The sequence below is a fragment of the Podarcis pityusensis genome (genome assembly GCF_964106645.2).
Source record: "Podarcis pityusensis genome assembly, chromosome: 18".
Classification (NCBI taxonomy): Eukaryota; Metazoa; Chordata; class Lepidosauria; order Squamata; family Lacertidae; genus Podarcis; species Podarcis pityusensis.
Genome location: NC_138043.1, coordinates 10,217,262 through 10,231,646, shown reverse-complemented (window position 1 = coordinate 10,231,646; position 14,385 = coordinate 10,217,262). Strand labels below are relative to the sequence as shown.

Here is a 14,385-nt window from a genome sequence, read left to right as displayed (position 1 = left end):
CTTAAGAGACGTTACCTTCTGGGTCAGACAAAAAGGCACACAGGAGGGAGATTGGAATGCCTCTTCTAAGACAGCACTCTCTTGAAAACAAAGAACCAAGGCAGCTCTTCCTCTCTTTCAGGGTGAAACACCAGGTGGAGTATCTGGGGCTGAAGGAGAACATCCGAGTCCGCAGAGCGGGCTTCGCCTATCGCAGGCTCTTCCACAAATTCCTGCAGAGGTAGGCAGAGACCAGAGTGGCGGGGGAAACTCAGCCAGATGGGCGGGGTATAAATAATCAATTATTATTATTTTATTATTACTTCCTGGGGGTCGGAAGTGGGGAGGGGCTGCCGGGCTGGGCTTCCCATGCTTTTTCACCTTTATAACAGAAGGTGGGTTCTGCAGACCCCCACTACACCCCTATTAAGTAGTGGGTGGACATAGCAGATGTCACAGAGATTTCTCCAAGTACAGTGGTGCCTCGCAAGACGAAATTAATTCGTTCCGCGAGTTTTTTCGTCTTGCGGTTTTTTTCGTCTTGCGAAGCACGGTGTCGGAAAAGTTTTGGAAAAGCTTCAAAAATCACCAAAGTCTTCAAAAACCTCAAAAAAGGCTACCACACCGCGTGCTATGAGTTGCTCCTCGAAGTCAAGTCGCAACTGTATTAACGGTTTTAAGAAAAAGGAAACAAACTTGCAAGACGTTTCCGTCTTGCGAAGCAAGCCCATAGGGAAAATCGTCTTGCGAAGCAGCTCAAAAAACAAAAAACCCTATCGTTTTGCGAGTTTTCCGTCTTGCGAGGTACCACTGTAGTTCTTTATAAGTAAGCTGGAACTGAACTGAACTGAACTGAATAGCTCAGCCGACCTGCTTTTATAGGCAGCCGGCTGTCAACATTGGAACAACAACCCATGATTTCCTGCCTAAATTAACTGATGTGGACCTGAGTGAAAACTATATACAGTCATACCTCTTGTTATGTGCGGTTCAGGTTACGTTCTTTCAGGATACGTCCCATGGCGACCCGGAAGTAACGGAACGGGTTACTTCCGGGTTTTGCCGCTCGCACATGCACAGACGCTCAAAATGACGTCATGCGCAGAAGCGTCGAATTGCGACCTGCGCAGATGCGGTTTGCGTTCTGCTCATGTTGCAAACGAGGCTCCAGAACGGATCCCGTTCGCAACCAGAGGTACCACTGTACACAATACCCCTGGTGGCCAGGGGGAGAACTTCTATCCATAACAGCCCCCATCTCATGTTACAATCCCCCTCTTTGCCTTTGGTTCTACTCTCCCAGGCTGGAAAAAAGCCCCCACTCCGACCCCCCCCCAGGTTAGAGCCTCCTAGCAAAAGCCTCAGGGTACACGCCCAGCGCACAAATCTGCTTATCATTTGCATATGGTGATCTAGGCACATATACACACCTCTGGGCAAATTAAGATGGCAGGCGGCTGTGTTTCGCTAGCAAGGTGATACGCAGGGCACCCCAAAAGCACAGTTTTAGCAGAATATTATGGGGGGAGGAGAAGGCAGCAGGTTTCAGAGCCCTCTAGACTACCCACCACTAGGGCTGAGCGATATATATAACCAAAAACCAGTTTCAAGTCCATATTATAAGACAGTATTGGTTTCAGAATTTTTGCCATATATTGTGAATCACCATGTGCTTGTGTGCTGTGCAAAATTTACGATGCGGGGGGAAACCGTGAAGCCTCTACCTGGCTCCACCCTTATTTCAGACATGGTGATATATCAGTATATTGCGATGTTTAGCTGGTGTTAAATAGGGTTATCAGAAGTCTCCGTTTCCCGGGGATAGTCCCTGGATTTGCGAATAAGTCCCTGGACAAATTGCATCCCCGGAATGTCCCCGGATTTCATCTAATGTCCCCGGGAAACGCAGCAAAAGCAGTCTCAGCAGCCCAGTGCAGTTGGCTCTGGCTGGCTTCAGGAGCTGCCCGGAAGTCCCCATCTGATGGTGGTGCAGGGGCTCTAAGGTGCAGCTTCTGCCTCCACCTTCCCTGAGCCCAGCAAGTAAGCTGTGAAGGGAGGCTTCACGCTGCCTATCAGAGCAGCCTCCCAGCTCCTACTTGCGCAAGCAGGAAGGGGCAGGGATCTCTCAGGTAGGCAAAGGGAAGCCTCCCTTCTCAGCTGAGGGATCCCCGCCCCCTCCTGCTTGCACGCAAGTAGGAATGGGATTGGGGCTGCTCCAATGGGAAGGGAGGCATCGCGCTGGCCTAGCCTCGCCACCACTGCTGCTCTCGGCCCTCCTTCTCCGCCTTCCATGCCTGACCCACCGCACACCGCTTCCCCACCACCAAAGAACCAACACCTCAGGGGCTGCCCAAGCTCATGGAGAAAGGAGATAGACGCCTCAGAGGAAGGGGAAACGTGGCGGTTGAGGTCAAGGCGGCAGCCGCCCCTCTGCCACCGCCATCGCTGCATCATCAATGTCCCGAACGTGTAGTATTTATTTATTTATTTAGTCCCTGGATTCATTGAAAAAAATCTGGTAACCTTATGTTAAAAGCCAGGTCCCTCCCGGCCCTCCCCACCAACGACGCCCCCGTACTTTCCCATTCCTGCTGGGATTCCCCAATATCTCCAGGTGCCTTTGCGGCGCCCTGAGCAAAGTGTGTTTGCCCCCTCCGGCAGGTACGCCATCCTGACCCCAGAGACGTGGCCCAGGTGGCAGGGAGATGAGCGCCAAGGGGTCCAGCACTTGCTGCGGTCCGTCAACATGGACGCGGATCAGTACCAGATGGGCCGCTCCAAGGTTTTCGTCAAGAACCCCGAGTCGGTAAGCAGAACGCTCTGGTGTCAGAGGATCTGGGACTTGGGTTCAGGTTTGGCTGTTGTGTAAGCCAGGTTGCACGATCCAGACGGCCTTGCTTTTTTTGCTACTCCCCCGTTTCGCCTGAACCCACTAGGCTACACTCCCCCTGTGCCCACTCTGCTCCAGTCTGTGGCCATCCTGGCTGGGGGCTGGAGTCTGGAGGAAGAGGAGGAAGAGGCAGCCCAGGCAAGTGAAGCTGCTTCCCAACCTTCTAATAATAACAATAATAATTTCATTTATATGCCACCCATCTGACTGGGTTCCCCAGCCACTCTGGGCAGCTTCCAATAAATTAAAACACAGTAAGATATCCAACTTTAAAAACTTCCCAATACAGGGCTGCCTTCAGATGTCTTCTAAAAGTCAAATAGTTGTTTATTTCCTTGACATGTGGTGGGAGGGTGTTCCACAGGGCGGGTGCCACCACCGAGAAGGCCCTCTGCTTGGTTCCCTGTAACTTCACTTCTTGCAGTGAGGGAACCGCCAGAAGGCCCTCAGAGCTAGGCCTCGGTGTCCAGGGTAAACGATGGGGGTGGAGATGCTCCTTCAGGTATAGAGGACCAAGGCTGTTTAGGACTTTAGCACCAACACTCTGAATTGTGCCCAGAAATGTACTGGGAGGCAGTGTAGATCTTTCAGGACTGGTGTTATATGGTCCCATCAGCCGCTCCCAGTCCCCAGTCTGGCAGCCACATTCTGGATTAGTTTCAGTTTCTGAATCACCTTCCAAGGTAGCCCCTCACAGAGCGCATTGCAGTAGTCCAAGCGGGAGATAACCAGAGCATGGACCACTCTGGTGAGACAGTCTGCAGGCAGGGAGGGTCTCAGCCTGCGTACCAGATGCAGCTAAATCCCCTCTTCTCTGGGGCTATTTTTGAGCAATCAGAGACTCTGCCTGTGTGACGCCAACCTCTCCTCTGCCCTTTTCATGCCTCTCCTGGTTCTGGGAGACCAGCAGGGAGGGGAGCTTCTCGCAGCAGGAGACTCTTCACCATCTCTGCCTCTTGGCCTCCCTCCTCTCCTGCTGCAGCCTTTGATTCTGGACTGCTCTCTGCCACAGACTCTCCCTGCTCACTAAGCCTTGTTACTTCTTCCACTTTTGACACCTCCCCATCCAAGTCTTCTCCCTCATTGTCATCCCACCCACCCCTCTCCCCGGGCTCTGAGCCTCCCTCCCTTGGGGGTCCCCTGGCTGGTTCCTCCCACCCTTTATCTGCATCCAACTCATCCCTGAGAGCGTCCTAGCATATTTTGCTGGCGCCGGGAGCCGTGCCGATTCCCAGGACTCACAACACCAACAGAAATAAATCTGGGTATCAGCCACATCTAAGTGGAAGACATCTTCTTGTACCCTTTAAAGAGGATTTGGGTGGAGCATGGGGGAAGTTCAATGGGAAGGGGAAATGGGTTCCTCCCCACCCCCCGTTAGTTTTGGATAGATCGCCTTCTGATACAATCCTTTAGTTCTGTTTCTCTCTCCCTCCCACCTTCATCGCCACTCAGCTCTTTCTGCTAGAGGAGATGCGAGAACGGAAGTTTGACGGATACGCCCGGGTAATCCAGAAAGCTTGGCGACGCTACATCGCGATCCGGAAATACGAGCAGATGCGGGAAGAAGGTAAGGGGTGTGCACAAACACTCCAATGTTTCAGGGAGGGTGGAGAGAGAAGCAGGGTGGTGATGATGATGATGATGAGAGAGGGGGGGAGGTCATTTATCTCCCTTTCCCACCACCCTGAAGAAGGCCTTTAAAGCAGTTTATAGCCATTTTAACAAGGTCTCTGCCCCAAGGACATTACAATCTAATTACATTTCATCCAAGTGGGAGTGGTGGGAGGGAGGAAGTAATAATAATAATAATAACAATAATAATAATTTATACCCTGCCCATCTGGGCAGCTCCCAATTGAATATTAAAAACACAATACAGCATTAAACATTAAAAACTTCCCGAAACAGGCCTTCAGATGTTTTTTAAAAGTAGGTTTGTTGCTTATTTCCTTGACATCTGCTGGGAGGGCTTTCCACAGGGCAGGTGCCACTACCGAGAAGGCCCTCTGCCTGGCTCCCTGTAACCTCACTTCTCGCAGCGAGGGAACCACCAGAAGGCCGTCCGTGCTGGACCTCAGTGTCTGGCAGAACGATGGGGGTGGAGACACTCCTTCAGGTATACAGGGCTGAGGCCATTAATCATCATCATCATCATCATCTGGTCAGAAAGACAAGCACATTATGTAAGCTTAAGAGACTAGCCCCTCGCGGTTTTAACTTTGCCTGTGTGTTTGTAGAACTGGTCGGAAACATGAGCAGAGTGTGCAGTCTTAAGGGCTAGCACCTTGGCTTTTCAATTTTGCCTGTGTGCTTTTAAAGCTGGTCAGACACACAAGCACAGTATGCAGCCTTAAGGACTAACGCCTTGCATTTCAAATTTTGTCCATGTGGTTTTAAAACTGGTCAGAAACACGCACAAGGGTATGCAGTCTTAAGGACTAGCTCCTTGCGTTTTTCATTTTGACCAAGGCCAGGTCTGCCTGGCCACTTTTCAAACCGGCCTCTTCTTTTCCTCCCAACCGCAAAGCATCTCACATCCTGTATAACTTCAAAGAGAGGCGGCGCAACAGCATCAACCGGAACTTCGTGGGGGACTATTTGGGCATGGAAGACAAGCCTGAGCTGCGCCAGTTCTTGGCCAGGAGAGAGCGGGTCGATTTTGCCGACTCCGTCACCAAATATGACAGGCGGTTTAAGGTAAGGGGGAGATTTCCCCTTCCAAATCCTTTATCCAGAGTCCTACCCTTCCATTAGCACTGAAATGTTCACAAACACCGCCTCTGTTTTACCTTGCCAATGTTCTGTGCAAGGCAGATCGGAGCATTTAATCCCCATTTCACAGATGGGGAAGATCGAGGGAGAATGGGATGCCTAAGAGCCACTCAGTCAATTTCACGTGAGATTCGAACTCAGGACTTCCTTGTTCGTAGCTGAAATTTTTGCCCAGTACATATTGGTTTTTGAGTTTAGGGGGAAGGTGAGTAAGGGTGGATGGGACACGCTCCCTTCGAGAGGTCGTGGCAACCAACTTCTCCTCCTCATCATCAGCCCATCAAGAGGGACTTCATCCTGACTCCCAAATACCTCTACATGATCGGCCGGGAGAAGGTGAAAAAGGGTCCTGAGAAAGGTCAGATCCGAGAGGTCCTGAAAAAGAAAGTGGAGGTCCAGGCTGTCAACAGAGTGTCCCTCAGGTGAGATGCCACATTCTTTGTTTGGGCCACTTTCCCTCTTTGTTGTTGTTTAGTCGCTTAGTCGTGTCCGCCTCTTCGTGACCCCCTGGACCAGAGGATGCCAGGCACTCCTGTCTTCCACTGCCCCCCGCAGTTTGGTCAAACTCATGCTGGTAGCTTCCTGAACACTGTCCCACCATCTCGTCCTCCGTCGTCCCCTTCTCCTTGTGCCCTCCATCTTTCCCAACATCAGGGTCTTTTCCAGGGAGTCTTCTCTTCTCATGAGGTGGCCAAAGTATTGGAGCCTCAGCTTCAGGATCTGTCCTTCCAGGGAGCACTCAGGGCTGATTTCCTTCAGAATGAAGAGGTTTGATCTTCTTGCAGTCCATGGGACTCTCAAGAGTCTCCTCCAGCACCATAATTCAAAAGCATCCATTCTTCGGCGATCAGCCTTCTTTATGGTCCAGCTCTCACTTCCATACATCACTACTGGGAAAACCATAGCTTTAACTATACGGACCTATGTTGGCAAGGTGATGTCTCTGCTTTTTAAGATGTTGTCTAGGTTTGTCATTGCTTTTCTCCCAAGAAGCAGGCGTCTTTTAATTTCGTGGCTGCTGTCACCATCTCCAGTGATCATGGAGCCCAAGAAAGTAAAATCTCTCCCTGCCTCCATTTCTTCCCCTTCTATTTGCCAGGAGGTGATGGGACCAGTGGCCATGATCTTGGTTTTTTTGATGTTGAGCTTCAGACCATATTTTGCCCTCTCCTCTTTCACCCTCATTAAAAGGTTCTTTAATTCCTCCTTACTTTCTGCCATCAAGGTTGTGTCATCTGCATATCTGAGGATGTTGATATTTCTTCCGGCAATCTTAATTCCGGCTTGGGATTCATCCAGCCCAGCCTTTCGCATGATGAGTTACTTTCCCTCTAAGCCACCTCTAAGCTTCTTCCCTGAAAACTGAAGCAAGATTCTAGTCCTCATTGTTTTGAACAAAGGGTTGGTTTAAACAGGAAGCTGAGTTGTAGAAATTGGAGGGACCCCAAGAGTCATCTAGCACAACCCCTGGAAATGTAGTAATCTTTTGCCCAATGTGGGGCTCGAACCCACAACCCTCCGATTCAGAGAATTGAAATGGAATGGTCCTCTGCTCCGCGCTTGGCCATCTCGGGGTCAGAGGGACTCCCTGCCACTCTCCCTCTCGACCCACCCGCTTCCTCCCTCTCCCAAGAGAACTAACGCCTTCTTTTCTCTGGCTGTTTCCTGTTTTGTTTTGTTTTTCCGGTGACCACAGCACGAGGCAAGACGATTTCTTTGTCCTCCACGAAGCCGAGGCCGACACGTTCCTGGAATCCATCTTCAAGACGGAGCTCATCAGCCTGCTCTGCAAGCGCTACGAAGAGGCGACCCGCAGCAAACTCCTCCTGAACTTCAACGACACGTAAGCAGGACGGCCAGCGACACACAAGCACACAAACCGCCCCTTTCCCAAAGTGTCGCTGGGAAATAGACCCGGTTCCCCTCCTCAGCCCTGCCGTTCCAACTCAGAACCCCTCTAAAACAGCAGTAGCACTTTCCACAATATGTATTAGGTGAAAAGTATGATATTATGCGGGATGCGGGTGGCGCTGTGGGTTAAACCACAGAGCCTAGGGCTTGCCGATCAGAAGGTCGGTGGTTCGAATCCCTGCGACGGGGTGAGCTCCCGTTGCTCGGTCCCTGCTCCTGCCAACCTAGCAGTTCAAAAGCACATCAAGGTGCAAGTAGATAAATAGGTACCACTCCGGCGGGAAGATACACAGCGTTTCCATGCGCTGCTCTGGTTCGCCAGAAGCGGCTTAGTCATGCTGGCCACATGACCCGGAAGCTGCACGCCGGCTCCCTCGGGCAATAAAGCGAGATGAGCTCCACAACCCCAGAGTCAGCCACGACTGGACCTAATGGTCAGGGGTCCCTTTACCTTTAAGGGAAAGTGGGACATTCCAGGATCAAGTCAGAAACTGGAATGGCTTCTGTAAATCCGGGACTATCCCGGGAAAACAGGGTCACTGGGAGGGTCTGCAATTGTGGCCTTCTTTTAGTGGGATGGGGTCAGCATGTCCTGAGTTATCTGTTTAGCTGTCTTTAATATTTTTATTGGATGTCCTTAAATGGTTCAAACTGCAAGTCACTTTGGATGTGAGAGAAACAATGAACAAATCAGGTTTTTGTGGATCTAATCGTTTCCCCTGCCTCTCCTTCTCTCCGTCCCTCAGACTACAGTTCCGTGTGAAGAAAGAAGGGTGGGGAGGAGGGGGCACCCGGACGGTGTCGTTTGTGAGTGGACAGGGCGATGTGGCAGCCCTCAAAGCAAGCGGCAAGACACTGACCATTTCCATTGGGAGCGGCCTCCCCAAGAACTCCAGTAAGCAGGGGCTGAGGGGGGAATTCCTTATACAGAGCTGCCTTCAGGTGTCTTCTAAAAGTCAGATAGCTGTTTATCTCCTTGGCATCTGTGTTTCACAGGGAGGGTGTCACCACCGAGAAGGCCCTCTGCCTGGTTCCCTGTAACCTCACTTCTCGCAGGGAGGGAACCACCAGAAGGCCCTTGGAGATGGACGATGGGATTGGAGATGCTCCTTCAGGGCCAATTCCGTTTAGGGCTTCAAAGTCCAGCACCAACACTCTGAATGATGCTCAGAAACGTACCGGGAGCAGGTCTTATATGTTCTCAGCGGTCACTCCCAGTCACCAGCGTTCTGGGTTGGTTGTCGTTCCCTGTAACTTCAGTTCTTGCAGTGAGGGAACCACCAGAAGGCCCTCAGAACTGGACCTTGGTGTCCGGGCTGAACGATGGGGGTGGAGACACTCCTTATAGAGGGCCAAGGCTGTTTAGGACTTTAGAAGTCAGCACCAACACTCTCAATTGTGCCCAGAAACGTACTGGGAGGCAGTGTAGATCTTTCAGGACTGGTATTATATGGTCCCATCAGCTTCTCCCAGTCCCCAGTCTGGCAGCCCCATTCTGGATTAGTTTCACTTTCTGAATCACCTACAAAGGTAGCCCCATGGAGAACACATTGCGGTAGCCCCAGCAGGAGACAACCAGATCATGGACCACTCTGGTGAGACAGGGAACAGGCAGGGAGGGTCTCATCCAGCACACCAGATGGAGCTGGTAGACAGCTGCCCTGGAGGCAGAATTGACCTGCGCCTCCATGGACAGCTGTGAGTTCAGAATGACTCCCAGGCTGCCACCTGGTCCTTTAGGGACACAATTACCCCATTCAGGACCAGGGAGTCCCCCACACCTGCCCGTCCCTTGTCCCCCCAAAACAGCACTTCTGTATTGTCGGGATTCAACCTCAATCCGTTGACCACCATCCATCCTCCAGCCGCTCACACAAGACCTTCACTTCCTTCACTGGTTCCGATTTAAACGAGAGGTAGAGCTGGGTATAATCCGCATGAAAGGTGCACCCTTTTGCAGAATTTTATCCCAATTCCAGGCCAAGGTGAATGTGAAATCTCTTCCTCTCTTCCTCCAGAGCCAACTCGGAAAGGGGCCCTTCAAAGCAGAGGCCGCCACAAGCAGGCAACGCCGTCGCGAGCCGCCCCATCAGCCCCCAGAGGTAAGCCTGGCCAATGGTGCTTCTTGGAGGAAGGGAGAAAAATGCACATTCAACATGGCATGTCCTGTTGGAGTCCCAGCAGCCAGCATGGTCAATGGTACAGGGGGTTCTGCAAAGTGGAGTCCTGGAACATCCAGAAAACCACAGAATTGCCCATTTCTGACCTAAAGGTAGAGGATAAAGTACTGTGCCAGGCAAGGATCCCAGAAGATCCACTTGCTCATTTGCAGACCTTGAGCCAGTTTCAGTATGCCCAGCTAACCCATTTTGCGGGGTTACCTTGTCTCACATAGACTAGCTGGGAATTTCAACCTGCATTCTTCCTCCATGAGGTCCAGTAACCTGCCCTCTAATTTTTATTGGCCTGGATGAAAGCTCAGATTCGCTCGTCATGTTTTCTTTAAGCTGTTTTCAATACTGAAGTTTAAATCGCTGTGACCCACCCTGGGAGCCTGTTAGTGAAGGATGGGTAAAAAAAAATTGGTTGTTTTTATTATGTAATTTGTGCTTTTATATTGTGATTTTATGTTGTAACTGCCCTGAGACCTGCAGGTATAGGTGGTACACAAATTTTAATAACAACAATATTATTACTAATAATTGGGGCATTCATCACAATCTAACTCACCTGTGGTGAGCTGATAGTTTGCTCCAGGCGACCAGGCAACAAATGGCTCAGGTTGTACGTAGCTGAGCAAAACCAGCACGAATCTCTGCAGAGTTTATTTGCTAAGGCTTCTGTAACGCCTCCGGTTTAGGGGCGCTGCCTCAAGGTACATGCAGGAACGGAGCACCACAATTTGCACGCAGCACCAGGTCCCAGGAACAGACCTACAGCGCCCCCAAGAGGCCTGGACAAGTGCCCCCGGCCAGCGCTCTCCCCAGACAGGGCATGACGCGGCGGGCAAAGGCGAGGACGCCCTCGGACCACAACATGGAGTTCCTCAACGTTCCAGACCAGGGAATGGCAGGGTATGAGTTGATTTTGAAACCTATCACCTGCCCCAGGGTGCCCTATGTGAGGAAAGCTGTTTCCCTCCCCCTTTGCTGGCAATATTATTATTAAAAGGTAAAGGGACCCCTGACCATTAGGTCCAGTCGTGACCAACTCTGGGGTTGCGGCGCTCATCTCGCTTTATTGGCCAAGGGAGCCGGCGTACAGCTTCCGGGTCATGTGACCAGCATGACTAAGCCGCTTCTGGTGAACCAGAGCAGCGCACGGAAACGCCGTTTACCTTCCCGCCAGAGTGGTACCTATTTATCTACTTGCACTTTGACGTGCTTTCGAACTGCTAGGTTGGCAGGAGCAGGGACCGAGCCACGGGAGCTCACCCCGTCGCGGGGATTCGAACAGCCGACCTTCTGATCGGCAACTCCTAGGCTCTGTGGTTTAACCCACAGCGCCACCCGCGTCCCTATTATTATTATTATTATTATTATTATTATTATTATTATTTGCAAACCACTTGGAGGTTTTACTTACGATCAAGAAGCAAAAGGTAGATTTTGATAACAAAACCATAAGGACTAGAATCATGGGGTCGGCTTGAAAATTAAACTGAACTTATTGGGAACCATAGGAATCAACTCCTAGGGTCTGAGGTCCCTTGGCCCCTCCACATTTTTGTTTTTATTTTGCCAAATAATTTTTATTCATTTTAACAAATCAATACCCAATTACATCAAATTTAACGCAGTTTTTCCACTCTTCATTGTCTATGTGTTTCATCTTTCCTCTAATTACTGCTTTATATCAGCCATTGATTTCTAATTCACATTCCGTTCCTTATACTTAATCTTCAATTCCAGATTTTAAAATTTATTTCCCCCCTCCCTTCCCCCTCAGCCGTCTATTTATCAGTCCCTGCTTGTATAATTACTTATTTCCTTAAAAAGAAAAACAGAAAGAAAACAAATGAGGTTGCTTTGGCCCTTGCCTCTCCACCTTAAATCATTACTTGTATATACCCAGATGGGCAGGGCATAAACAATATAATTATTATTATTATTTCTATATTATGTTTTTCTTTTCATCTTGCTTGTGTGATTATCTGGATCTGTCTTTTCGTCGGCCGTTCCTCCTTTTATTTTTTCCCCCAATTTTTTTTTATTGATTTTCCACATTTATCACAAAATGACATACATAACAAAACACAACAACAACAAAAAACATACTACGATACAATAAAATTAAACACAGAGAAAAATTATTTCTTCAAATACCTAATTCTCTTAACATTGATAACTGACTTCGATTCCCCTCTAACTGAATTTCATTATATCACCTTTATAACAGTTCTCCAAGTTCATATTTCTAATAATATTAGCTCCTTTCATTTACTAACCTCTTCTCCTGTATTAATATTCTAATGCTTAATATTTACTACCCTGTATCCTTATTCTACCCCTAAGCCTATTTGTTACTTCCAAATTTTCTATTTAGCTTATATTATAATATTTAGCTAAATATTCTTTAAATTTCATGTTGTTCCTCCTTTTATATCCGCTCCTGCCCTGCCAAATATTTGGGGGTCCCAAAAAAGCTGATGACCATTGCTATCCAAATTGTTTGCAGTGTGCCGCATCATGTGATTAATTACGTAGGGCAGGGCTTACCGGGGCCCCCCAATATTTTATTCAATTGGGCACCCATCGGAAAAGCAGGATTCTGTGCCCAATGTTGCATTCTGTTCCCCTGTGTCATCCTGCAGATGGGATGAGCCCTGCAGGTGGAAACATCTCTGGTGCCCTGCAGAATTCGAACCCAGAGCTTCAAGCACCCCTTGCCGACTCATTTCCGCCTCTTTTTAACAGGACGCAGAGGAAGCGGAGCATCAGCCAAAAACCCCCTCCGGCCGTGGGGAGGCCCAAGCCGCAGGCCAAGGCTTCCGGGCCACGATGCCGCGCTCTGTACCAGTATGTAGGGCAGGATGTGGATGAGATCAGCTTCAACGCGGGCGACGTGATAGATATATTGATGGAAGGTAGGTCTGCAATGCGGTCTGTGACTCACGCAAGCAAGGGCTGAGGAAGCTGTGGTTTTGCACTGCAGAAATGCACATTTTTCTTGGGGGAGGTACAGGTGGGTCTGAGGTCAGCCACAGGGCAGGCGGGCAGTGGCAGAGGTCTACAGGGCTGCCCCCTTCTTCTGAAGCTGTCTCCCCACCAGACACCCTTTCCGCTCTCTCTGCCACTTTCATACCCTCCAACTTTTCCCTGATGAAAGTAGGGACATCCTATTCCTGCATTATTATTATTATTATTATTATTCCCTGTCCATCTTACTGGGTTGCCCCAGCCACTCTGGGCAGCTTCCAGCACATATAAAAACATAATAAAACATTAAGGTAAAGGTAAAGGGACCCCTGACCATTAGGTCCAGTCGTGACCAACTCTGGGGTTGCGGCGCTCATCTCGCTTTATTGGCCAAGGGAGCCGGCGTACAGCTTCCGGGTCATGTGACCAGCATGACTAAGCCGCTTCTGGTGAACCAGAGCAGCGCACGGAAACGCCGTTTACCTTCCCGCCGGAGTGGTACCTATTTATCTACTTGCACTTTGACGTGCTTTCGAACTGCTAGGTTGGCAGGAGCAGGGACCGAGCAATGGGAGCTCACCCCGTCGCGGGGATTCGAACCGCCAACCTTCTGATCGGCAAGTTCTAGGCTCAGTGGTTTAACCCACAGCGCCACCCGCGTCCCTTAATAAAACATTAAACATTAACTAACTACCGTATCCAGGGCTGCCTTCAGATGTCTTCTAAAGGTTGTATATTTCTCCGATGAAAATAGGGACATCCTAAGGAAAAGCCGAACATTCTGGGATCAAATCAAAACCGGGACAGCTTCTGAAAATCCAGGACTGTCCCTGGAAAATAGGGACACTTGTAGGGACTGTAGAATGATCCTGTTTTCATCAGAGAAACGTTGGAGGGTATGCACGTAGCTAGGGCAGGGGAGGAGACCAAAAAAGGCTAGTTTTCAAGAGATGCAGCTGTTTCAATAAAGCAGGGATGGAGGGCGGCACGTGGGGTTGACAAGCAACACGAACACCTTGTCATATATTATTATATTGTTTTCGCAGACCCCTCCGGATGGTGGAAAGGTCGGCTTCATGGGAGAGAAGGCCTCTTCCCCGGGAATTATGTTCAGAAGATCTGAGCAACTCTCCATCCTGTGGCCCAGAGCCCAAGCAGGGCAGTAAACAGGCCAGATCATACAAAACGAGCTCTTGAAACAGAGAGCTTGCACCATGCGCAAGGAACCCCCACCACATGCGTTGCAAAGCACATGGGAGTCAGGAACGCTGTTTCCAAATTGCAAACACTTTGGCATGTGGGGTTTTTTCAGCAAAGGCAACCTTTGCACCCCAGCACTCACTGTGTTGATATTTTTTGCTGTTCTGGTGCTATCTAAAGGGGTACGGCAAGTAGGGATTTTTTAAAAGGGATGAGTTATCAAGGCATGCTGGCAGAGGCATTGCACAACGGCCGCCTTGATGTGTTCTCTGCACAATGTTGCAATGCTTTTTTGGGCGGGGGGGGTGAGTGGGAGAGGCAGGGAGGCCCAGGAAGGAATTAAAAACGCCGTTTCGAAATGCACATTGTCTTCCTCGTAATGTCAGTTTAGGATACAAGCACGCTCATTTGAAGGAGGGGACATGGGCATAGCCAAGGGAGCAGCTGCACCCCCCATCAAGTAAATAAAAATACTAATCTAAAAGTAGAAAT

The 14,385-nt window shown here is 49.8% G+C and overlaps 1 protein-coding gene across 1 annotated transcript in view; it reads left to right on the top strand.

Moving 5' to 3' along the window:
- Window positions 1-14,385, top strand: part of MYO1F (myosin IF) — a 50,619-nt gene extending 36,234 nt beyond the window's left edge. The window contains exons 18-28 of the mRNA XM_080988778.1: window positions 122-220; window positions 2,641-2,785; window positions 4,325-4,439; window positions 5,400-5,569; window positions 5,921-6,066; window positions 7,341-7,487; window positions 8,302-8,450; window positions 9,574-9,657; window positions 10,416-10,629; window positions 12,472-12,641; window positions 13,740-14,385. Of these exons, the coding sequence (XP_080844904.1) occupies window positions 122-220; window positions 2,641-2,785; window positions 4,325-4,439; window positions 5,400-5,569; window positions 5,921-6,066; window positions 7,341-7,487; window positions 8,302-8,450; window positions 9,574-9,657; window positions 10,416-10,629; window positions 12,472-12,641; window positions 13,740-13,816 (1,516 nt within the window). The 3' untranslated portion in view covers window positions 13,817-14,385. The remainder of the gene's footprint in view (window positions 1-121; window positions 221-2,640; window positions 2,786-4,324; window positions 4,440-5,399; window positions 5,570-5,920; window positions 6,067-7,340; window positions 7,488-8,301; window positions 8,451-9,573; window positions 9,658-10,415; window positions 10,630-12,471; window positions 12,642-13,739) is intronic.